The sequence below is a fragment of the Citrus sinensis genome, chromosome 3, assembly GCF_022201045.2.
Source record: "Citrus sinensis cultivar Valencia sweet orange chromosome 3, DVS_A1.0, whole genome shotgun sequence".
NCBI lineage: Eukaryota > Viridiplantae > Streptophyta > Magnoliopsida > Sapindales > Rutaceae > Citrus > Citrus sinensis.
The window spans coordinates 44,927,212-44,952,023 of NC_068558.1; the positions used below are offsets into that span (position 1 = coordinate 44,927,212).

Below are 24,812 nucleotides of genomic sequence, written 5' to 3' on the forward strand. Positions count from 1 at the left end.
GAGAATAGTGTCCCAAAGGCACCCTTACTTGTGTAGAAATTATATTGAAAGTTAAAAAAAAAAAAGAATAAAAGTCTATTGCAATGCAAATACCACAAAATTAAACTGTGTGGAAATTAGGCCTTAGCAATTTAAGGGCTTGGGCTGAACTTTTTTAAGCTCAGGACCAAGCCCATTAGAGTATAAGTATAAGGGATGGATTTGGGCCGAACTTGGACTTTTACTTATTTTTTCATTTTTTAAAAATTGTTATACACTTAAAATGAATTAATAAAAATCAAGTTGTTATAATCAATAATGAATTAAAGAATAAATATTTTAAAAATAAAATAATAAATAAAGAAAATGAAGTGAATAAAAGTTTAGAGATTTTATTTTTTTTTGTATTAGATTCTCTAATTCACGGACTCTCTTAATTAATTAATATTTAAAAAAGAGTTTAGTATTGTAATTTTAAATATTTTGATTCATTATTGATATATAAATTAGGGATTCAAACTTTTTTTTAAAATTTAAATTTATTCTTCTAATTTATAATTTTTTTTTTTAAAAATAAAAGACTTGGGTCTAACCCAAATTTTTTTGCCTAAGCTTTTATTTAGACCCTCGTACGAGAGGTCCAAACCAAAACCCTACAACCCGTAGGAATGGACAAAATCGGCCCAAACTTTTTTTGCTGTCAAATTGGAAATGTAACCTGTTTCCGGAGTTAATTCCACATCCCCACATCTACCTTATTCTAGAGATTGGATATACAAACCTGAATTTCCGGGCTACACTAACCACGTAGCCAAACAAACCTCAAACTTAAAGACCTCCCAGAAACAACACCCCATCTGGCGACGGTGATAAATTACTAGCATTATCATCGGTTCCCTCCTACACGAACTCTGTGGTCATATACCGTTAAGCGCTATTTTCAATATCTTCATAATTTTATCACATAAAATTTCAAAATTTGTGCGTGCCTCTTCCAAAAATCGACCATGAATAGCTTAACAATGCTCTCAACAGCTCGAATATATACGCCACTAAATCATTCCCCTCAACGACAGCGATTTGGCGGTTCTCAGTCAAAGAGAAATGTCGTGTTTCCCTCGCCGTCATTCAGAACTCCGAAACTCATTTGCATGGCGGTGTGTTTAATTGCGCTTTACATATAAAAGTAAAAATAAAACGAAAAAGAAATAGAAAATTTTGTTGATTTTTTGTTTGTTTTGTCAATAAGTGACATACTTTTTTTTTTTTTGGCGCTTTTCAATCAAATTTGATTACACGTGATGAATTGCAGGAGCCTTACTTAATAACGAAACTGGAATCTGCTGCAAAGACATGGAAGGATTTATCGGTATGGTTATGTGTTTGTGTCATTTACAAGTGTTTTTGATGTTGCCATTTGCCTCGATAATTTGAAGTTTCACGTTAATTATTATTTTTTTTTGGGGATTTACACGAGACTACTGCTCATATTACAATTCATATTTCATGAGATTATTATAATGATATTTACAATGAGACTAAATTTATAAATTTTATATAGCACTACTTAGATTTTTATCCTCTCTAACTCTCTAATATTCGTGGAACGTTTACTCCACTCACGTTCCTTTCCGAAAGGGGAAGACTATTTTCACTTAAATTGAGGAAGGAAATTAAATTACCACGGCGTATTGCGGGGGTTTAAACTCATTGTGAGGACAGATTTCTCTAACCACTTGGCGGCCGAGTGGCTAAAAGTTTCACGTTGGTTGTATGAATTAGAGCCAGTATCACTTGGAATACTGGTTACTAACTCTTTTAGAAATTATGCACCTATTTGTGAACCTGAGATCATTGATTGTTTGGGCTGCTTTGCTTGTTAATAAAGTTGTGTCTGGGTTTCATGAAACAATGTGTTTTAGGTTAAGCTAGCTGATCCGGAGGTTGTATCAAATCCAAGTGAATACCAAAAGCTGGCACAGTCCATGGCAGAGCTTGACGAGGTGCATCTTGCTTATGCTCATTCTAGGTGTTAGAATTCACTCATCCCAGATTGTTCAACATATGCATGCTGACATAATTTTACTTTGCATTTTTCATGGACTAGGTTGTGTCAACTTACAGGAAATTCAAGGATTGTGAAAAGCAGTTAGAAGAGTCTAGAGGTAACTCCTTATTATGTGGAAAACTTTTACAAGAATTTTTTTGTTAACATCTTTCTTACTCTTCCCTATACTTTGTATGCTAGCTTTGGCAAAAGAAAATGGCAATGATGAAGAAATGGCTGAGATGATAGCATCTGAAATCAAATCTTTATCTAATGAACTTATAGAGCTGGAGGAGAAGCTTAAGGTTTCTACTTGAATCTATATCTATATTTCTTAATTTAAGGTGTGTGCATCAGTCTCACTATAAATGAGTTCTTTTAAAGTTTAAGTTTGCTCGATCGTTCTTGAATTACTGTCACTTTACCTATGTACTGTTTCCAACAGTTGAATAAATCTAATGGCAATAAACTAATTCACTTGAATATCTGTTATCATTTATCAAGTTCTTCATTCAATTACAATTTCATACTTCTCATTTATTATTTTGCTTGGTTGTTCTGCTAATTTTCCAGTCTTGTTATTTTTGGCTTTTCCCCAAATTTTGGGCTCTTATGTTATCAATCATTCATTAATGTTTGCAGGTACTACTGCTTCCTAGTGATCCTCTTGATGCAAGAAATATAATGCTTGAAGGTAAATTTTATCATTCTTCTTAACTGTAGTGACTGATTGATATGAGTCTTTAAAAGGAAGTGATGGGTGATATGAGTCTTTAAAAGGAAGTGATGGGTGCTACTCTGTTTCTAAAATAAGTTCTTATGAGTTGGTGCCTACATGATTTTCTTGTTAACATCTGTTGCCTCATGGATGGTTGTTTTCGCACTATTACTTGGTGTGCTTTCCTCAAATTTCTTGGAAGGCCTGGTTACATATGACTTGCACTCCCCTGTTTTTGAATTCTTGTGTGGAATTCCATGCTTTATTATCAGCTATTATGTATCATGTTACCCTAAAGAGCCTATATTTTTCCTTCTCTTTTGCAGTAAGAGCAGGTGCTGGTGGTGATGAGGCTGGAATATGGGCTGGTGATCTTGTAGGTACAAACTTTTTGGTCCTTCCAAATCCATTGCAAGTAAAAGCTGCATTCTTTTTTTTCCCTCTGGTGGACAGTATAGTAAAATTCTGTTGAAGTATGTGACAAAAGTTAACTGCCCTAAACATTACATGGGATTGACTTTTAAACATGTGGTATAGATTATGTTCTTGACACTGGTTCTTTCACCATACTTGAAAATAGTTAGAATCCCTTGCTTCATGCCTAGTATTTTTTAATTGAGGACACAAATTTTTTCCAGTTAGGTCTTCTTGCTTTTCTTGTTTTTGCATCTGATTGGTGTTGAATCTTTGCATAGTGATGGATTTCTAAAGGTTATCTTTTGTTATTAAAAAATTCAAGCCATCATCAGTTTAGGAAAAAAATGAATAACAAATGATCTTGTTTGTGGAGTTCAGGGATTTAGATGAAATATTTTAGTTTGCATTCAAGTTACAAACATCTCTTTGAATTTCCTTTTTGGACACACCATGATGCACCTTCATTGTCTTGTTTTAAATGCTAAGGTCCGTATGTATCAGAAGTACAGTGAGCAGAATTCTTGGAAGTGCACACTGATTTCGAGCTCCGAGGTATGTTTAATCAAATATGTCAGTCATACTTAAGCTTTCACAATGGATGTTTCCTAAATGCTGTAGTAGCTCAAGTTGCCGATACCATGCTGGGCATTTAATTTAGGAACAAATCATTTTAAGGTTCAATATTGTATTGGATGCCTTGAGTTGCCTTGCATCAGCTCTCTTATTAATTTACCTGCAAAAACATTCATTCGGTGGCCTCTGATGTGACTGATAGAATTGTCCTTGATTTTAAGGCTGAGAAAGGAGGATTCAAAACTGTGGTGATGGAGATCAAAGGAAATCGTGTGTACAGCAAATTAAAATACGAGTCTGGTGTTCACCGGGTTCAACGAGTTCCTCAAACAGAAGCTCAGGGCCGTGTGCATACTTCTACTGCAACTGTGGCCATCATGCCTGAGGTATATATGTCTCATTTAGATATGGCCTAGGAAAGGATATTCGTGCTATTTTTGTTATGTGTATGTGTGATGTCATTTAATTTGAGGCTTGCTACCTTTAACGTGTTGTGATATTTGCTTGTTTAACTCTTAGTTTGGTGATCCAAAGGATAGCCAAGTTGATTTGCCTCTTGCAGTCTAAGCAAGAGGTCAAGGGTTCAAGTCCAAGGGGATACATTTAAGTCAGAGGTAGGTTAGGGCAGGGTGCAAGGAATAAGAAAAAAGGAAAAAAGAAAAACCCAATCTTTATAGTTTGTTGTCTTGGAGTGTCTGGGTTCTACTTGAGTTATTTTTCTTGGATATTCCCACCATCTGGAACCTGTTTCAAAAATGCCACTCATGTATCACTGTGGTTCCTTAAAATGTATGATTCTGATACATTTTGCTGGTCGTGCTTTTAGTTAAGAACACACACACACATAATGTCTGTGGTTGTAAATGCAGTACGTGCACTGTTTGTGTGATGTTTTTATTCTGTGTATTTTATTAATGGTTGAAGTGTGTGTTTGTGTGTAATTATAATCCTTTCTGCTTGTGCTATATCTGGATTTAGGCTGATGAAGTTGAGGTGGTTATTGACCCAAAAGACATAGAACTTACAACAGCAAGGTCCGGGGGTGCTGGAGGTATTAATAAAGGAAATTTGATATAAGATACTTTATCAAATGAATTCATTCTCAGTCTCTTCATTTTTCTTGAAGAAAAGAAAATCCCTCTTTAATTCATCTCTCTACATGGTTATCATGCAGGACAAAACGTGAACAAGGTGGAGACAGCTATTGATCTTTTCCACAAACCAACGGGAATCCGCATCTTTTGCACAGAGGAAAGGACTCAACTTCAGAACAAGTCTCGTGCTCTTCAGTTGCTCCGAGCCAAATTGTGTGTATCAACTTTTCCATTTTCAATGACCATTTTGTATTTCATGATTAACTTTGATTATATTTTAAATTATTCCTTAATTCCCCTAATGTCTTTCGATGCTTAATTTGGTAAGACTGATCCATGAAAAAGGAAGATCTGTAAAATTTTGAATGTGGTTTTCCAGGCCAGAGTATATGTAGATTATTCTGCCGTTCTTTACCTAGTGTAAATAATTCTTTGCTAGTTCTTTAAGCTCCGTACCTAACTTTTAGTTATGTATGAATGACCTGAAATTTGTCCCTTCAATTTTCTATCCTCGTACTATTACTAATCTGCTTCTTTTCTTGTTACAGGTATGAGATAAAAGTAAGAGAGCAGCAGGAGAAGATTAGGACCCAGAGATTATCACAGGTATATGTTGTGCTCAGATGCTCTCGAATAAATATGTGAGCTCCTAATGTTATTTGTACTGAATTAATTTGGTAAGCAAACATGATAAATTTTTAATATGCAGGTTGGTACAGGTGCTCGTGCGGAAAAGATACGGACATATAATTATAAGGTATGCTTACAGTATCGGTGACCTTTTTTTCTTTTAAATTTGTGCCTTGAGCTTAGTTTTATAGGTCCTCCGAATTTTTGAAATTATGTGGATATCAGTGATACTTTTGAGATTTTTAAAAAGTAACTAAAACTAATCACCCTAGGAATTTTGAAAATAAAAGGCAAGAAATCAATAACTGCTGTATAATAAGTATTTGACAAGTTAATCCGCATTGAAGCATAAACAGTGGCTATTCTGGTTGCTCTGAGATAGACTAATATGGATAGATAGTTTTTCAAAGTTGTGGTCTTTAATGAAATTAGAGATTACATGCAAGCTTATTACTTTTACTGTGCACTCCATTAGGACAACAGGGTTACAGATCACCGGCTGAAGATGAACTTTGAACTCACATCTTTTCTTGATGGCAACATAGATAATGCGGTTCAGGTACTATTCATCTGTCATTGAGAATTTTTCCCCTCCCTCTCATTTTTGGGTTTATAAATGCCCGAATTTTATTTATCTCGCTGTTTAGAAAGTCTTTGGTGAGAAAATGATCCCTGTTCACTGAACGTCTTGCATCATGTAGTCTTGTGCTGCTATGGAGCAGAAGGAGCTTCTGGAAGAACTAGCCGAGTCTGTTGGTGCACCATCTGGCTGATTCATACCACTTTGTAGTGAAACAATGAATGCCGGGGAAGAGGCGGAGGAAACTCATAATACAATTACTCAAAACGGATGAAGGAAAACATATTTCTGTCACTGTGCAACATTGTTGTCACCTACATGAATGTTGCGGCTCCATGTCGACATTCTTTACATGGATGGCCGTAATTGTTTGAATGACATTATAAATCCGTTTCGGGAGCACAGTGTGTCGACGGAATTAACAGTAATGATCTTTCGCGTATGTAAAATTTGTATTCTCATGTTGGTTTAGTGCCTTAATGGCAATATTAAATTGATTTTGCATGCCGTTCCATGAGTCAGCTCTCCTTCGGAGTTTTAATCAATTGGTTTGTTTATGGGGTCATGAGCTTTTATCTTATATGAATTTTTTTTAATAAATTTTATTAATATAATTGATGGTTAATAAATTAAAAAATAAAAATAATTAAATTTTAATTACATATTAATATTAAAATATAAGTGATATAATATTTGTAAAAGATAAAGAGAGTTCATAGAATATTTATCCCTTAATTATGTTGCAACGTCGAACTTAAACAGAAGCTGTATAATTATCAATAAAAATATTTGAATGAAATGCTAATTCTATAGCATTAATTTATACTGCAAGCGGTTCTTCAAAACAAGAAGTTCGGAGTTGAAACTCAAAAGGACTGATCCAATGTTTTCCGGCCCATGTGCGGGGAAATCCAGTTGGGACACTTGTCAGCGCGTAAGCCACTCCAAAAGACAACAGCAACGGTCAAAACTAAGCGGAAGCTACCACATTTCACGTGTGACTCAGCACCGACCTCTTCGCAGAGCAGATGGCAACTTCTGCAGCATGTGTAAGAATATCCTCTTTCCACTATAATAATAATAACTTTTCAAAGCTTTGTTTTTTCCGTACTCTCGACAATTCTTCTTCCATGCTCGAAAGATTACTGTGCTCTTCCTCTCTCCATCATTTTCTTTCTCACAAGACCAAACTATCATCGTTACCAAGAAATTACTTGTATCCATTTAGAAGGCCTTTAGCAGTCATTTCGCATCGACCAATTCATCCATACAAAGTCGTAGCCATGGCTGAACGAACCCCAGCATCAACTTCACATTCTCGCAACAAGCACACGAATCGTCTTGCTGCTGAGCATAGTCCATATCTTCTTCAACATGCCCATAACCCGGTAATTGGTTTAGCTAATTCTGTACATTAAATGTGTACAATAAGCGGTTCTTAGTTGATTTGATGTTGTTATTTTGTGAAGGTTGATTGGTTTGCATGGGGAGAAGAAGCTTTTGCGGAGGCACGAAAACGAGACGTACCCATTTTCTTATCAAGTCAGAATCTCTTCCTGCTTTCTGATAGTTTGTAGAATTGATGTACTAATGTATAATTGAATTATTCTTTTATGTCATTTGACTCATTTTTTCTGTGATATGCTTCGTTCTTCGAAGTTGGATACAGTACCTGCCACTGGTTAGATTTCCTTGTCCGTTGTTGGAAATTATTTAATATCTCATAAGCTTTGAGAGGACTAACGTTGTGCTATTTTATGATTGACAAGGTGCCATGTAATGGAAGTAGAGTCGTTTGAGGATGAAGGGGTTGCAAAATTGTTGAATGATTGGTTTGTGAGCATTAAGGTGAGTTCACTGTGGCTGCTTAAAATCCTAATTTTTGGATGATTAGAACTTTGGAAGCCGTTGATTTTGAGTTCTAACACATCAGTGCAACAGGTCGACCGAGAAGAGAGACCAGATGTTGATAAGGTAAAGGAGTTTTATGTCAATAATAAGTCTTGAAAATATTGTGAGCATCTTGGTGGAATAAGAATATTTATTGTGGATCAAGATTTTTTCTGACTTCAATTTCTCCAACCTTTCAGGTGTATATGACGTATGTGCAGGCGTTGTATGGCGGTGGAGGTTGGCCTCTTAGCGTCTTCCTTTCACCTGATTTGAAACCCTTGATGGGTGGAACTTACTTTCCTCCTGAAGATAAGTATGGAAGACCGGGATTTAAGACTATTCTGAGGTGACAATAATATTATTTGGAACTAGCTCAAGTTACCTTTTATTTTCCTTGAGTCGTCATGGTGGAAATGGTGGTAGGTGTTCCTTGGTAAATGGAGGTGCACCTAGTTTGGTTCCTGCACACACTTTGTTGAATGGTTCTTTGGCTATAGAATAATAAGAAAATTTTAATTGTCATTTCCGTTTTTGCAATTTCTACTCGTCTGACATTCTAAAGTTCTTTCAGGAAGGTGAAAGATGCTTGGGATAAAAAGAGGGATATGCTTGCTCAGAGTGGAGCCTTTGCTATTGAGCAGCTGTCTGAAGCATTATCGGCAAGTGCAAGTTCAAATAAATTGCCAGATGAACTCCCACAAAATGCATTGCGTCTGTGTGCTGAGCAAGTATGCATTCCTTGTATATTCAACCCAAAGGAGACATTTATGGTCTTTTTCAATTTCTCTTTTATGTGAATGTTTGATCTTCTGGTTGCACTGCTTATACCTTTTAGAAGGTTGATGCATAGTGTGTTTCTAAGGTGTACTACATTTCGCTTACAGCTTTCCAAAAGCTATGACTCTCGGTTTGGGGGGTTTGGATCTGCACCCAAGTTTCCTAGACCAGTTGAGATTCAAATGATGCTTTATCATTCGAAGAAGTTGGAGGACACTGGAAAATCTGGTGAAGCGAGCGAAGGTCAAAAAATGGTTTTGTTTACCTTGCAGTGCATGGCAAAGGGGGGCATCCATGATCATGTTGGTGGTGGCTTTCACAGATATAGTGTGGATGAGCGCTGGCACGGTCGGTTTTCTGAAGAAGCTTGCAATTGTTTCATAAGATTTTTGTTTGAGATTTAATTAAGATGTAATGCTATTGTTTTGTATGCTAATCTCTTTCTCATCTGCAAAACAAAAAATTGAAGCTGTGGTTTTTTCTGGCAGTTCCACATTTTGAGAAAATGCTGTACGATCAAGGGCAACTTGCTAATGTTTACCTGGATGCTTTTTCCCTCACAAAAGATGTTTTCTATTCATATATATGTCGGGATATTCTTGATTATTTGAGAAGAGACATGATTGGACCTGGAGGTGAAATTTTCTCTGCAGAGGATGCTGATAGTGCTGAGACTGAGGGTGCCACTAGAAAAAAGGAAGGAGCATTCTATGTATGGACCAGCAAAGAGGTTATTTTCTCATTATCTTTGCCTAAGCTTGCCTTCTTTTTGTTTATATAGTTTTTTTTTTAAAAAAAAAAATCACGAAGGACACCATTGATCTTTGCCATGAAAAATATTTGGAAAACTGAGAAAATTTGTTCTATTATCTGATATAGTAGGAGTTTTTGACCTTTTGGTAAGGTGCTAAAATACTTTTGATGAATTGAGATGCTCGTTTGATTTGGGTAATGAGATGTTATAACATGTTCATCAGAATTCTGAAGCATCCAGTGTTCATCCTGGGGAAAACTAGTTCTATTTTGGAGAATTTGCGTGCTTTTATGGTTTCTGTTTATTTCTATTGATTTTGAACTTTCTTCTTGGTCTGTGTTACTTAAAAAGGTTGAGGACATCCTTGGGGAGCATGCAATTCTTTTTAAGGAACACTATTACCTAAAGCCTACTGGAAATTGTGATCTTTCTAGGATGAGCGATCCTCATAACGAATTCAAGGGGAAGAATGTGCTTATTGAACTTAATGATTCTTCTGCCTCGGCTTCAAAACTTGGTATGCCACTGGAGAAATATCTAAATATTTTGGGTGAATGTAGACGAAAGCTGTTTGACGTAAGATCCAAAAGACCAAGGCCACATTTGGATGACAAGGTATTTGCCTTTTTCCTTCTCTCTTTCCGCCTTCATCCTTGCCTCCTTAAAAAGCAAAGATTAAAATTTATCTATTAAAACAAGTAACTAGTCTATCAGATGAATCACCTGATTTTTTTTCAGCCTTCGTACTGGTTATACACACATTAAGTGATCAGGTGCTTGCTAGGTAATTGTATCATGGAATGGACTTGTGATTTCGTCCTTTGCAAGAGCCTCAAAAATTCTCAAGAGTGAAGCTGAGAGCGCCATGTTCAACTTCCCTGTTGTCGGCTCTGATGTAAGATCTTTACTATTTTGGCTTATGCTTGGCAACATGAATTATCTAAATGAATTACATTATGTACTCTATTTAGATGAGGGTGTGCCACCTTGTTTAGCATGATATAAAGATTTAACTAGTTAATTAATTATCAACTATGTCTACTGTTGATCAGAGGTTTTAGATGAGGGCGTGTCACCTTGTTTAGCATGATATAAAGCTTTAAATAGTTAATTAATTACCAACTATGTCTACTGCTGATCAAAGGTTTTGTGGGAGTATTATGACATGCGATTACCCCGGGGCTCTTGCTTGCTAGAGAGGGCGACCCTTTAGTTTTTGAGTTTGCTTGTTGTTCTTGTTCGAACAGAGAAATGAATTCTGTGAGAAGTGGCGGCTAGGTTCATGAATGAAGGACGGGATGGGGAAATTATTCTTTTCTCATAAAAAGGCTGTTAATAAGATTCAAAACCCAGGCTTGTTTCTGTGAAAGATCTATGATCTAATTGTTTTTCCATCGGGCCAGTGTATTGCATGGGGATTCCTTTTGTAGTAAATCTGTAGAGGCTAATGAGGTTAGGCCATAAGTAGTTTTTAATTCTTTTCGTAGCCCGGGGGTTGTCACAGCACATTTCCATAGAAATTCAATTACTTTTATTGGAAGGTATTTCAGAACAGTTCAGTGAAATTTCAGAGCTGTATTACTCGTGTGTAAGACATAATGGTCTTATGATGTTCTACGTTGTTGACCACTTCTCAAATTGTATTCTGTCAAAATTCCAGCGCAAAGAGTATATGGAAGTTGCTGAAAGGGCAGCTTCTTTTATTAGGAGGCATCTTTATGATGAACAGACACACAGGCTGCAGCATAGCTTTAGGAATGGTCCATCTAAGGCGCCTGGTTTTTTGGACGATTATGCTTTCTTAATTTCTGGTTTGTTGGATCTTTATGAGTTTGGCAGTGGAACCAAGTGGCTAGTTTGGGCAATCGAACTGCAAAACACCCAGGTAAGAGTTTCTTTTGTTTTTCTTAGCTTGTGATGTTTGTTAAGTTTTGAACGTGTACCGATGCAATTTTTACTTGAAATAATTTTCAGGATGAACTATTTTTAGATAGAGAGGGAGGAGGCTATTTTAATACCACAGGAGAAGACCCTTCGGTTCTTCTCCGTGTAAAAGAAGATCATGATGGGGCAGAGCCATCGGGGAATTCTGTTTCTGTCATAAATCTCGTTAGACTGGCCTCCATTGTTGCGGGCAGTAAATCTGATTATTACAGGCAAAATGCAGAGCATTCCCTGGTATACAATTGTTTCCTTTGAAGCGATTCATGTTTGTAATTCAATTTTGCTCCACAAATAAATGAACTTTTACATCATTCCATGATAATGCAGGCAGTATTTGAGACAAGATTGAAAGATATGGCTATGGCAGTGCCCTTGATGTGTTGTGCAGCAGACATGCTCTCTGTTCCTTCCCGGAAGCATGTTGTCCTAGTTGGCCATAAATCTTCGGTAGACTTTGAAAACATGCTTGCTGCTGCTCATGCATCATATGATCTTAACAAAACAGTAAGTAAAAAGAGTTAAATGTTAGCTCATGGAACTTCTCAGTTGCACCGAGTTCCTTTGTTTCTCTCTTTTACACATCTTTCTGGGTACAATTCATGGCAGGTTATTCACATAGATCCAGCTGACACAGAAGAGATGGACTTCTGGGAAGAACATAACAGTAACAATGCATCCATGGCAAGGAACAATTTTTCTGCTGACAAGGTGGTGGCGCTTGTCTGTCAAAACTTCAGTTGCAGCCCTCCTGTGACGGACCCCATCTCCCTTGAGAATCTGCTCTTGGAGAAACCTTCTTCAACAGCATAAACGGTGTTTGGCATAACTTAAAACAAATCGGCAATGTATATTATTTAATAAAACATCTTTTGAAAGAAACAGGATGAGAGATGTCCCTGTTTATATCTATAGCCGTATGGCTCGTCTTCTATCACTTGGGATGCGGGAGAAAATTGTATTGGGTTTACTGTGTATCAATGCCGCGTATACTGTGTGTCGTTAGCAATTACACAGCCCTTATTGGGTTCGTTATCGTGTGTATCATCGGTGGATGAGCTCTGTACTTTTGATGTGCAAGCCTTACAATAACCCTTCAAATTTTACTTGCCTCTATTCTACACTTCAATCCCAATCTCATGCCTCTCTGCATCCTAAAGAAGCCAACTTCCATTCCCATTTTCTGAATTTTTAACTAATAGATTCAAAGTTGAGTTTAGATGAGAGGGTTAGAATTGCCATCAAATGATTCGTCTCAGTTCGGAAATTAAGCTTGATCTGTATAGTTTCTTCTACTTCTTGTACTTTGGATGATGGTTTTTTTTTTCTTTTTAATTTCATTCTCCATGTTCCAATCTTAGCTTTCAGTGCTGTATGAAGAGTTGATCCACCACTATCAACAGGATATCCACATTAGCTAACCGGGCAATTTCAATGCATATGTATTTGAATTGTGAAGCGACAAAAGTGAATGTTCGTTTTACATTCTACCGACTTCCCATTCATTGTTTATTTATATATTATGGTCGGGTACTCGGGTTTATTCTGAAGCAACAGTTGAATGCCTTCCCCAATCCCCATTCACCCATTCACCCATTAGAAATAGTAGGCCTAAAATTAAAGTTCAATCAAGAATTCTGTTACAACAATTCACTATTCAGATGGTCATTTTCAATTTTGAATTAAAATAATAATTCAACAATGGAGGTCAAACAATCCATAAAGTATTTTAAGATTTTATTGGCAAAAACTAATCAAATCAAATGATGTTGGTTCATATTAATAACGCATTATGATTCTTTTTTAGTATTTTTTTATTAAACTCTTCTAATTTTTTTAAATCTAATGAAAAATTGACTTAATTATAAATAAAATAAAATAAAATAATTGATTAATTACTTATAAAAAAAATTTAAAATTCAATCTTAAAAAAGAAAGAAAGAAAGAAAGAGAGAGAATTCTCAACTATTATTCTATTATTAATAACATTGAAGGCTTAACAGCTTGAGCCACGTAAGCAGTGGTGGCATTTGCAGCAGGTTAAAAATGGAAATGGAAAGAGTTCGATAGAATTTGGGGAAGGGAAGTTTTCTGGACAACGGCGGGGCAGCTTCTCTTTCGCAATTTTGGGGGATTTTGTGTAAATATATTTTCACAGAGAGCTCAGCCCGAGGCAGGCGGCACATTAGAAATAATTGGTGAGTTGTTGCTTTGCTTGCTTGTGATTTATCATTTATTTTGCACCCCATGTTTGGTCTGAGCTGCGATTGCAATAGACTGCTATTGGTACGAGTCCCAAATGCGAGATATGCGGGAAACTCAACGACCCCTTTGCGTTTTGTTCTACACAATGTTAATAGGCCACTTGTTGCTAAACCTTTCTCATCAATCGTAGCAGTGACATGTGAAAATGAGAAACAGAACAAGGAACACTCGTTTACGATAACCTATCTCATAAAATCATGCGGGTTGCCCCCAGATGTTGCCGCCTCTTTATCGAAGAAAGTCAATTTCGAAACCCCGGAAAAACCCGACCTTGTTCTTAGCATTCTCAGAGAACATGGATTCAGTGACAAACACATTTCCAAACTAGTTAAGAAGTGCCCAGATTTGCTTGTACGCAGAGCTGATAAAACCCTCCTGCCCAAACTTGAGTTTTTTGCTTCTGTGGGCATTTCGGGTACCGCCCTTGCGGATGTTCTGTCTTCTAACCCAGCAATCTTGGGGCGCAGCTTAAAGAAACAAATCATTCCTAGTTATAAATTCCTCAAGAGTTTGCTTTCTGATGATGCTAAAATTGTTGGGGCTTTGAAGCGAGCCGCATATTTGCATGATGTTGAAAAGTATATTTCTCCCAATATCTCAGCCTTGAGAGATATTGGAGTCACAAAATCGTGTATCTCATCTTTGGTTATTTCAAACCCCGGAGTTTTATGTGAAACTTCCAACAAGTTTGATGAAAGTGTCAAGAGGGTTATTCATATGGGGTTCAGCCCTTCATCAGGGGTGTTTGTCCATGCGCTTGTGGCGGTTTCAACTACTACTGACCAGACCTGGAAACAAAAGGTGGCAGTTTATAGTAGCTGGGGTTGGTCTCAAAACGAGTTCTGGTTGGCTTTTAAAAAGTATCCCAGATGTATGACTTTGTCTGTGGAGAATATTAATGCTAAAATGGATTTTTATATCAACCAGATGGGTTGGCAACCTTCAGCTGTTGCCAGAGTTGCAACTGTCCTGGCATATAGTTTGAAGAGGAGAATCATACCCAGATGTTCAGTCATTAGGGTCTTGCAGTTGAAGGACTTGATAAAGGAAAATTTCAGTTTATCTTCTGTGGTGATATCATCTGATGAGTACTTCACAGATGCATTTGTGACTAAGTATCAGGAACAGGTTCCTCAACTGTTGGATATCTTTCGAGGCAAAATTGAGCTTTCAGAACTAGGCATTGAGTTTGAGCAAAACTCTGGAGAAAAGCAATTGTAGCTTGCTTTCTATTCATTCTGTAGCACAAGATCCTCGGGTTGTTCATGCTTGCTAATGGAAATACCAGCCACTGTGCTTCCATTCTTGCATGTGACAAAAATTATCAGTAAATGATGAGGGCGATTACAGTTGCCCTTTTTGAAACAAAAACAAGAAAAAGGGGATAGTGCAAAACACATGGATAATATTCCTCGGTGAGTGAATATCTCTGTCAGAGGAAGGAAGGCCTTGACTTGAGGCTCTGGGTATGAGTACTATGTTTCTTCCAGCTTGTCAACTTCTCAAAACTAAATGATTCCATTATCTTAGTTCCTGCGCTGGTGCTATAAACAAACACTTTAATTTTTTGTACTTATGAATAATGATGAATTGCAATTACTTCAAATTTGTTTTGCCAAGCAACATTAATTGTCTGTTCTTTTCCTTCCTCTCATTTTTGTCCCTTCCTGAGTGGCACAATAACACCGCATGCTTTTAGTTCTTTTATATATGAATATTTGCTGGTAACAAAGAGATAGGAAGGTGATAAACAGCTGAATTTGTTGAAGGTATTGAAAACGAAGAAAACTGAGAACAGCTAATTTTGTTGCAGGTTGATTTTAAGATTCCAAATGTCAAAGTGTTTGTATCTCAATTTCCCTATATGCCATAGATAATTCTTCTTTGATCATTCATTTTATTAAGTATTTAGCTTTTACCCTTAAAGAGGATGTGACAACTATGCATTTAGACAATCTCATATTTGATCATTTGTTTATTGACAGGCCTGGTACCAGAGTAGCAGAGTAGTGTTTGTATGACGACTTTAAAACCCTATTTGCTATTGAGATTGGACAATTGTAGCTTAAAAGCTACATAACTGCAGTTTTTGGTTGACACTTACTTCTATAGTTTTGAAGCTAAGTTTCTTTTATTTCACACATTTATGATGAAAAAACATATCATATTTTTACTATTTTTGTCAAAATTATTGTAGCTTCTTTTCTTAAATAGCAATACCAAATAGGCTTAAATTGTTTTCGCTGGGCAGGCTTGAGTTTGAATATTGAGTTTAAACATGGAAAATGATTAGCAATCCTGATAATCTGATATTGCTGCCCCTTTTTTTTTTTTTTTCTCCTTTTCATGTAGCCTTCCCTGTTGGTAAGTATTCTGAAATGCATTAGATGTTTTAAAAGTAGCATATGTTGTAAAATTGTCTTTCATACCATATCATTGAGAAACATGCTTCTGAATTGTGTGATACATCATTCACAGTCTGCTGGTATTATCCATGTAAAGCGAGATCTAGAAAATAACAATACAAAAGGGCTTTCGAGATCATACACATGAAAACGCGTGGGGGTTATACTTATGATACTCCAGTTGCGTATGAATTCCAAGTTTTTCATTGTAATTTATGGGACTAATTGATTTGATGCTATTGTACAAATTGGGGATGGGAGGCTAAGATTTAAGATTGTTTCAATTTCAAAGACTGAGCTTATCTTATCGATTATAATGAAGAAATTGGAACATAAGTTTGCAATGATAAATCTCCCACCGTGCTGTCCAATCATTTGTAAGAATCCGCCTCTCCAGACATCTGAGTAGAGCATGTTCTGTCAGCATATGTAATTAAGAGATATCCTCCTAATGCACCCACTTGTATCAAGCCTAAACCTTTACATTCTAAATCTTGCTTTACATGGAGAAAAACAAAGAGACTGTTAGTTTTCTCATACTTAAATTAATATATATTATTTATTTTCTTATTATTTTTATAATAGTTAATAATTCTTTTGACAGTATAAGATTATAGTTACTTTTATCCATATTTATTATAAATTAAATAAATCATATCAATGAAAATAAAATAAAAAATTTAAGTACTGAAAATAAAAAAATATGTTTCATATGAATTAACAATTATCAATAATATATTTGTATATTTTTTTTAAAAATATCAATAAAAAATAAGATATTTTCATATGAATGAACAATTATCAATAAAAAATATGTCCAATCATTTGATGTTGTTCATCAAATCAGTTGGGGTCACTCTGAACTTGTCATGTTTGCTCATCAACCCTAGCTACGTTGGGTCAAAGCTTGGAGAGTGTACTCATTCCCAACTATAACTTCCTCAAAAATGTGCTTCTCTCTGAAGAAAATGTTATTAAACTTTTTCGGAAAAGAACGCGGATATTTAGTTATGATTTGCAGGAGACTGTCTCCCCGAAAGTTGCGGTCTTTAGCACTCCACAAGTACTGCATGCAAATAATTAATTTACAATTTCTCAAATCACTTGCACTTTCATATTTTCTTCTTCTTTTAATCAAAAAAAAAAAATTACTACTTTGCTGCGAAAATATTATCTTAAATTTTTTTTCCTAACAAGCCAAACATGATCCCACATTCAAAACAGTGCACTTTCATGTTTAGGAAAAATTATGGACAATATTTTTAGATCAAATAGTATTGTTATTCTTTAAATGTGCAAATTTTGATATGATTTATTTCTATATGCGTTGTATTTGTGCAGATGTGGCCAGATCTTATACAGAAGGCAAATGATGGAGGGCTCGATGCAATTGAAACTTATATTTTGTGAAATGCTCATGAGCCTCAGTATCGCCAGGTGTCAATTATTATTATTATGTGCGATATTTATTATTATTGAAATAAACATACAAAATTAACTTGTTTAATCTTTCTTTTGAGAAGTGATCAGTACGATTTCTCAGAAAATTTAAATTTCATCAAATTTTTAATTTTTAATTTGATATTTTTAAAGCAGCACGAAAGGCGGTTTTATTTCCTAATATTTTTATAAAGGAAATAAACATACAACAACGAGTAATTTTAAAAGAATGTGAGGTATGTGTCCACAAAAACTATTAGATTTTAAAATAAAAGAAATGAAATTTTGCAGTCTTTCACAAGTGAAAAGATTTTACTGTACATTTAAGGTTTCATGTCATTTAGAACAATCAACTAATAATAATTAAACACGTGGTTATTAATTTTAATACTTAAAATTTCATTTCCTTTCCATCCACTTTCCTCCATTTTTTAAAATATTCGTTTTCACTCTTCTCATTATCCCCTTTTTCGAATTTTGCCAATTTAACAAAATGGAAGGCAAACACTTTTGAGCCTTAAAAAAAAAAAAAATTCCAAATAGGCCTTTAAAGTGATCTTTTTTCCAATTATTCAATAATTGAAAAAATAATAATAAGTCATCACATCACTGACGTTGAAACGGTTAAATTATAACGTCAACGAATACCAGACTTACCACATCGAATTGCGCTCCAAAATTTAGATAGATTCTCATAAAAGAAAAGAAAAAATTGCAGTAGCAGACTCAGAACTCGAAAGAGGGCATTGCTCATGTGCGTTTGCATTTCAACGCCATTCTTCTTAATTCAAGCAACTAGGGTTTTTGAGGTTTGCATTATCGATTCGATGGTGGAGAGAAGAAAGCCTTTGGTGCTTTCTTCAACTAAACTTCTCATCAATTCCGTGCTGAGTTCGTCACGCCGAGTCACTGGTGAGAATCTCGTTGGCGATGACGTGTCCCCGAGTTTACAGTTGCCGGCGGGAATTCTTCGGTTTTCAAAAGACAAGATTGACATTTCGGATGCGAAATTTGCTTCTCTTGACGATTCTGCTTTGCTCGGCCTCTCTACTTGCGTTTTGAAACAACTCTCCGTCACTTCCGGATCACTTGTAAGTTTTTTTTTTTTTTTTTTTTTTAATGTTGTAATGTTGCTTTTGCTTTCAATTCAACAAATTTCTTTATTTCAGTATTGGTGGTCACGGTTTAGGTTTAATTGTTATACCGTTTGTATAGGATTTAGTCGTTAACAGCTTAATGAAGCTCAATGAAACTGCAAACTGAATCAAGGTTTATATTTCAAGCCAATGACCATTTTTCTTTTTCCTTTTGTTTTTCCACCTGCAAGGTGCTTGTCAAGAATGCGGAGACGACTAAACAGAGAATTGCGCAGGTTGTTGTTTTAGATCCTCCAACTACCCGTAAACAAGTATGTGATGGTGATGTACACTCTAAGCACTCTTCCCCTACAATGCTTACTTTTCCTTCAATTCATTTGCCTCAAGATGATATGGAATTGTTGGATCGACAAGTTGCTTATCTGTCTCCACTCTTGGCTTTTAACCTGGACTTGCACATATCGTCCCTGAAATTTTTGGTCCACCAAGGGAAAGAGGTTTTAGAATCCCTCTTCATAGCAAAAGTTGATGACGGGACTTCTGGGCAAGATGGTAAAGCTTCGTTGATCAAGTTAGGACTGCAAAGTGTGGGTCAACTGCCAAAGTATGCATCACACTTGCGGGTTTCTTTTGTCAAGATTCCGGAATGTGGTACTCTTGAGTCTTTGAAAGGAAGCTCCGCTATTGAGGCTGAAGATCGTCAAGAAAAGATTGATTTGGCTTTGCACAACTACTTTGAAGTGGATAGATACCTAGCAAGAGGTGATGTTTTCAGTGTTTGCATAAATTGGAATTGCAGTTCAATGATTTGCATTCCTTGCCGCCAAAGATTGCACCGTAGAAGTGATAACATTATCTACTTCAAGGTAAGCTTCCGTTATATATCCTTATTGGCTCCATAAGCTCAAGGGCTCCCATCAAATAATGGTTCATGTTCTCAGGTTGTGGCTGTAGAACCATCTGAGGAAACAGTTCTTCGAGTTAATTGCACCAAAACTGCTCTTGTACTTGGAGGGAGTATTCCATCTGCTCTTCCCCCAGATCTGTTGATTTCTGGATCAAATGATTTTGTTCCTTTGCAAGGTGATACTGTGAAGATTTTGGCTTCCATACTTGCCCCAACTCTATGTCCATCGGTGCTTTCTTTAAAATTCAGAGTTGCAGTTCTACTACATGGCTTGCCAGGTCTGTTTTACACTTTGTGATTTCTTCTTGGCTTCTGGAATACAGTATGAAGATGTGAAACTTTGGCGAGTGAATCTATTTGATTTTGCAGTAGAAAACATGTTTAACTACAAAAGGATTTCTAAATATTGTGTTGCATGTTGCTGGTGAAATATGTGTTTCAGGATGTGGTAAGAGAACTGTTGTTAGATACGTTGCTCGAAGACTGGGGATACATGTAGTTGAATATAGCTGTCATAACTTAATGGCATCTTCTGAAAGAAAGACATCTGCTGCCCTAGCTCAAGCTTTCAACACAGCTCAAAGGTAAACCAGCTGTCATGTTGGTAATGAGGTGTGCAAGTTGTTCTATTCTAGTTCAGAAAGGTGCTTTTTGGGATGTAAGGCGCATTTGTGCAGTTTGAAATATACAGTCCTCTGTTCTTTTAATAAATTCTCTATATTTCACCTTACATCTGTGTTCTTTTTTCTTTATCTAATAATCTTATTCTTATCTTTGTCTAACCAGTCTGTATTCTATTACCTGTGACATTGTTTAAACTCTGTCCTCAGATTCATGGGGATATTTCTCTTGCTCTGTTGTTGATGATTACATGAGATTTACCGTAGGTTTGAGAGTATAAGTACACTTCATTTGAATTTTTGTTAGTGTCACTGACACCTTGTCTTCTTCCTATACTGATTTTTGGGCAGTTACTCACCAACAATACTTCTACTCCGTGATTTTGATGTTTTCCGCAATTTGGTCTCCAACGAGAGTTTACCAAATGATCAAGTTGGCCTTTCCTCTGAAGTTGCATCTGTTATTAGGGAATTCACTGAGCCATCTGCTGAAGATGAAGACGAAGAATCACATGGATATTTTGTAAGATGAATATAGTTTTATAATGCCATATTTGTTGTCATGATAGATTAAGTTTTGAGTTTTTATTTCTTTGTTTCTGTCATTCTATCAGTTTCACATTTTGAAGTTGATGGAGTAATACCTTCGCTCAAATACATTCAAAATTCTAGTATTGTAGTCGCTGAATGGACCCGAAACAGAAAATCTCTCTTGTTCCAAAAGATGGAAGAATACAGTATAACTTGTTCCATCTTGCTTCCTCAAAAGGCTTGTGTGTCTCAGTTATTTAAATGTTCTAGAGAATGCTTATGTTTATATTATTTACCTTGAGTGTGACTGCCAGGGAACAAATTCAAGTCAATGAGGGAAATGTAGATTTGATGGTTTTTCTTGCTATTTATTGCAGATAATTACGCTTACAGAAATTAAGATTTGTCAAATGTTTATTTGTACATCATGCTGATGCAGCCAGTAAAGGAGATTGAAAAGATATGTAGACAACAGGTGCTATTAGTTGCAGCTGCAGACAGTTCTGAGGGATTGCCACCAACTATCAGAAGATGCTTCAGCCATGAAATAAGTATGGGTCCTTTGACAGAACAACAAAGGGTTGAAATGCTGTCTCAGTTGCTGCAACCAGTTTCTGAACTCACCTCTGATGTACGTTAAGAGAATGTGCTGCCTGTTCTTTTTGGTGCATTTTGGGGTAAAAAATGTCAGATAATAGTGATGGATAAAATGATTCCATCAGTGGGGTTGAAATTTGATTGCTTGACTACATCTTTATATGCGATATGCATGTATAATTGCTGGAGCCACATCCAGGAATTTAATAGTCAGATTGTTACTTGTTGTAGACAGGCTCAGAGGAGTTTGTAAAGGACATAATTGGACAGACGTCTGGATTCATGCCTAGGGATTTGCATGCTTTGGTTGCTGATGCCGGTGCCAACTTAATACGGAAGAGCAATTCTGAAGTGGACAAAAATGAGCCTGGGGAATCAGATCTTACAGCAAAAGTGGCGCACAATGATAATTCATCTATTGCTGCGACTCAGGTTATGGGGAAAGAAGACTTGGTCAAAGCAATGGAGCGATCAAAGAAAAGGAATGCATCTGCTTTAGGTGCTCCTAAGGTAATTACAGACAGAAAGAAATTTTCACCATCTTAAAATTTTGTCATCTTCTATTGTAAGCAATGACACATTGCTAACTGAAATAAAGGTTTCTTTCATTTTGCTTGTACTTCAAATTATTGGTCAGCAAGGACATTGTTTTATGGTTTTTTGAGTCTGGATTTCTCTGCCCTAGGTTCCTAATGTGAAATGGGAAGATGTTGGTGGGCTTGAGGATGTGAAAAAATCAATTTTGGATACCGTTCAGGTAAGTCCTTTTTATCTACTATCTCCATATCTATACATCAATCTAGCAGAAATTGTTAATATTATTGAATTCAAAAACATCAGAGAATTAAGGTAAATGAGATATAAACATAGGGGAATTTGATTATCAAGTATATTACCCTTGTACATGAAATAAAATTAAGTATTTAAACACTATTTGATGTAGTTTCTGGTCCATGAGTTTATTATTCAGTTTATATTTATTTTTTCATTTCCATTAAATATTCTGCAAACTGAAAGCTTACTGTTAGTTTCACTCACTGGTACTGAATTACTTAATTTTCATTTTGAATTTTGCAGTTACCTCTCCTGCACAAGGATTTGTTTTCTTCTGGCTTGCGTAAGCGCTCTGGTGTTCTTCTATATGGTCCTCCTGGAACTGGGAAAGTAAGTTGGATCTATCATTACATTACAGTGAGTTCTCAGTTAAAAATCTACTTTGTAACCCTTTTTATTATTCTTGTGTCAAATCTCAGACTTTATTGGCAAAAGCTGTGGCAACAGAGTGTTCCCTAAATTTTCTTAGTGTGAAAGGACCTGAACTTATTAACATGTACATTGGAGAATCGGAGAAAAATGTTCGAGACATTTTCCAAAAGGTTAAATATGCTTCCCGTTTCAATAAATCTTCAACAATACATAAGTATTTAGAAACATGGTTTTGTTTTAGATCATACTTTTGCCGTCATTGATGTTTCTTCATTATAGTTTACCTGTTTTGCAGGCCAGATCAGCCCGCCCATGTGTCATCTTCTTTGATGAACTTGATTCTCTAGCTCCAGCTCGAGGTGCCTCTGGGGATTCCGGGGGTGTTATGGATAGAGTCGTCTCTCAAGTAAGGACACATTTCCTACATTTTTTACTAATTGATTTCTTTAACTTCATCAAAAGTTAATTAAAATGTCTAATTTCTCTTGATACCAGATGCTTGCAGAGATTGATGGTCTAAATGATTCTTCGCAGGTTATTAACCTACTACAGAATATTCTTGTTACTGCATTAATGTATCATTTTCCCTTTTGCTTCTGATATTAAAAGACACCATACTTCTGTTGGTTATTCAGGATCTATTTATTATAGGTGCAAGTAACAGACCGGATCTTATCGATCCAGCACTACTGCGACCTGGTCGATTTGACAAACTTCTATATGTTGGAGTTAACTCTGATGTGTCTTACAGAGAGCGGTTAGTAATCCTTTTAATCCAATTTCTTTTTCATGGGTTTATGTAAGATATGTTCTTATTTCACGATTTTATTTGTTTTCATCAAATCCTCTTTGGCTAGGGTCCTTAAAGCACTTACCAGAAAGTTTAAACTGCTTGAGGATGTATCTCTTTATTCAATAGCAAAGAAATGTCCTCCAAACTTCACTGGTGCAGACATGTATGCCTTATGTGCAGATGCTTGGTTTCATGCTGCAAAAAGGAAGGTGGGTCAACATTGCAAATTTTGCCAAAATAAACTTTACATGGGCTTTTTTTTTTTTCTGACTGATTTTTTTCCCCACAAAAAGTAATTATCTTACATGTAAGGAAGACTTATCTTGCATTTTGAGCTTATTGCTGCATTTGATACTGGACAAATTAATCCAAATTCTCCCAGAGCAATTCTTAGTTTGTGCAATGCATTGAACTGCTGCTTGATCTTTTTTTTTTTTTTTCCTTGTAGGTTTTGAGTTCGGATTCAAATTCTGATTCTTCCCGCATTGATCAAGCTGACTCTGTTGTGGTTGAATATGATGATTTTGTGAAGGTATGATGCAGTTGCTGTCTTAGTTAGATGGTACTGGACGGAATAACCCACTTATAAACTTTTATGGTTTTATGTAGCATTAATGAAGAATAAATCTACCAAATATAGTGAAGATATGGTATTGGATTGGGATGTGCTGAAATGCCCGTCTCTCTTTCAAATCATAACTCTTTCCATCTAGTAAATTTTGGTTCATGAGAAGAATTTGAGAGAAATTTTTGTGGACCATTTGATGCATTAATATCATTTTTTTTTTTTAATCTGTTTTACCTTCTCCTCTCACCCCTTTGCATCATGTGACGGTTTGGTGTTCTTATCTATGAATTGTTTTACATGGTTTTCCCTAAATTATTTGGTAGTTTGACATCATAGAATGGTTCAACAATTGTGGACAATGTAGCGTTTTCAATGCAAATTATACTTTTGCTAGTGATTGATATATTTGACACCTGCATCAAACTCTGCTAGTATGTTTTTGGGTCAAAATTGTCTAAAATGTAATAGCCTGACTTTGCAGGTCTTAAGAGAGCTGTCACCCTCCCTTTCCATGGCAGAATTGAAGAAATATGAGCTGCTCCGTGATCAGTTTGAAGGATCTTCAAACTAAATACGGTCAAGTGTCGTAAAATTTTGCAAATCGGACAAGCCTTCAAATTGGAGAAAACCCGGGTGGAATTGAGTTACTTGGACAGCCATTAGTCCCACGCCACACAAGGTTACTGTTCAATTTCTGTTATTTGTATTAGAGGTATGTATGTAATCTTCAAAAACCTGTATTTCGCTATACGTATAGAATAACAATGTATATGAGGATAAGTTGGATAACTAAATTGAAGCCAGATAATAGCGTTTCAATTCCGTTGTTAACAAACGTCAGATGCAGCAACTGAAGTGACTGGTAGGCCAACACCTAATTCCACTGGTTAACAGGTAGTCTTTATCAAAACTTAAATCTTGAGTTCGCGTTTTAGGGTGACTGGCCACCAGACCAGATGTTTTACTTTGCGCATCGTTGC

General features: G+C 36.0%; 4 protein-coding genes across 7 annotated transcripts; all 4 read left to right on the plus strand.

Moving 5' to 3' along the window:
* Positions 1-833: 833 nt before the first annotated feature.
* On the plus strand, positions 834-6,603 carry LOC102610080 (peptide chain release factor APG3, chloroplastic). The gene is made up of 15 exons (XM_006479829.4): positions 834-1,136; positions 1,292-1,348; positions 1,902-1,982; positions 2,087-2,144; positions 2,228-2,331; positions 2,669-2,720; positions 3,071-3,120; positions 3,648-3,713; positions 3,956-4,120; positions 4,713-4,785; positions 4,909-5,041; positions 5,377-5,434; positions 5,538-5,585; positions 5,934-6,017; positions 6,160-6,603. The coding sequence occupies exons 1-15, from the start codon at positions 987-989 to the stop codon at positions 6,229-6,231; spliced, it is 1,251 nt and encodes a 416-aa protein (XP_006479892.1). The 5' UTR covers positions 834-986; the 3' UTR covers positions 6,232-6,603.
* A 448-nt stretch (positions 6,604-7,051) lies between these two features.
* LOC102610396 (uncharacterized) lies at positions 7,052-12,532 on the plus strand. Of its 3 annotated transcripts, none has more exons than XM_006479830.4 (15): positions 7,052-7,426; positions 7,508-7,580; positions 7,698-7,719; positions 7,808-7,886; positions 7,980-8,012; positions 8,129-8,277; positions 8,503-8,659; positions 8,816-9,056; positions 9,197-9,438; positions 9,814-10,077; positions 10,247-10,357; positions 11,123-11,347; positions 11,437-11,640; positions 11,734-11,910; positions 12,013-12,532. In XM_006479830.4, the coding sequence occupies exons 1-15, from the start codon at positions 7,067-7,069 to the stop codon at positions 12,214-12,216; spliced, it is 2,541 nt and encodes an 846-aa protein (XP_006479893.1). In that variant the 5' UTR covers positions 7,052-7,066; the 3' UTR covers positions 12,217-12,532. The 3 variants fall into 3 exon arrangements, with proteins under 3 accessions (XP_006479893.1, XP_024954255.1, XP_006479894.1); XM_025098487.2 differs by having other exon boundaries at positions 9,362-9,438; XM_006479831.4 differs by lacking the exon at positions 7,698-7,719 and having other exon boundaries at positions 7,277-7,426.
* An 884-nt stretch (positions 12,533-13,416) lies between these two features.
* On the plus strand, positions 13,417-15,291 carry LOC102610905 (hypothetical protein). Its single transcript, XM_006479832.4, has one exon. The coding sequence runs from the start codon at positions 13,651-13,653 to the stop codon at positions 14,887-14,889; it is 1,239 nt and encodes a 412-aa protein (XP_006479895.1). The 5' UTR covers positions 13,417-13,650; the 3' UTR covers positions 14,890-15,291.
* Positions 15,292-18,141: 2,850 nt separating this feature from the next.
* Positions 18,142-24,651, plus strand: LOC102611209 (peroxisome biogenesis protein 6). Of its 2 annotated transcripts, XM_006479833.4 has the most exons (16): positions 18,146-18,604; positions 18,841-19,476; positions 19,552-19,795; positions 19,960-20,101; positions 20,489-20,660; positions 21,108-21,299; positions 21,497-21,775; positions 21,951-22,022; positions 22,343-22,429; positions 22,519-22,641; positions 22,767-22,877; positions 22,967-23,005; positions 23,107-23,228; positions 23,329-23,473; positions 23,713-23,796; positions 24,314-24,651. In XM_006479833.4, the coding sequence occupies exons 1-16, from the start codon at positions 18,266-18,268 to the stop codon at positions 24,401-24,403; spliced, it is 2,877 nt and encodes a 958-aa protein (XP_006479896.1). In that variant the 5' UTR covers positions 18,146-18,265; the 3' UTR covers positions 24,404-24,651. The 2 variants fall into 2 exon arrangements, 1 of the variants encoding a protein (XP_006479896.1); XR_370860.4 differs by lacking the exons at positions 23,329-23,473; positions 23,713-23,796; positions 24,314-24,651 and having other exon boundaries at positions 18,142-18,604; positions 22,751-22,877; positions 23,107-23,216.
* The last annotated feature ends 161 nt before the right edge of the window (positions 24,652-24,812 follow it).

Coding starts and splice junctions, on each gene's coding strand:
- LOC102610080 (XM_006479829.4), top strand. CDS start 987: ATGAATAGCTTAACAATGCTCTCAACAGCTCGAATATATACGCCACTA. Junction 1,349..1,901: donor AGACATGGAAGGATTTATCG/GTATGGTTATGT, acceptor AATGTGTTTTAG/GTTAAGCTAGCTGATCCGGA. Junction 2,145..2,227: donor GCAGTTAGAAGAGTCTAGAG/GTAACTCCTTAT, acceptor TTTGTATGCTAG/CTTTGGCAAAAGAAAATGGC.
- LOC102610396 (XM_006479830.4), top strand. CDS start 7,067: ATGGCAACTTCTGCAGCATGTGTAAGAATATCCTCTTTCCACTATAAT. Junction 8,660..8,815: donor TGCGTCTGTGTGCTGAGCAA/GTATGCATTCCT, acceptor TTTCGCTTACAG/CTTTCCAAAAGCTATGACTC. Junction 10,358..11,122: donor TCCCTGTTGTCGGCTCTGAT/GTAAGATCTTTA, acceptor TCAAAATTCCAG/CGCAAAGAGTATATGGAAGT.
- LOC102610905 (XM_006479832.4), top strand. CDS start 13,651: ATGTTTGGTCTGAGCTGCGATTGCAATAGACTGCTATTGGTACGAGTC.
- LOC102611209 (XM_006479833.4), top strand. CDS start 18,266: ATGTGCGTTTGCATTTCAACGCCATTCTTCTTAATTCAAGCAACTAGG. Junction 20,661..21,107: donor AAGAATCACATGGATATTTT/GTAAGATGAATA, acceptor ATGCTGATGCAG/CCAGTAAAGGAGATTGAAAA. Junction 23,474..23,712: donor TTCATGCTGCAAAAAGGAAG/GTGGGTCAACAT, acceptor TTTTCCTTGTAG/GTTTTGAGTTCGGATTCAAA.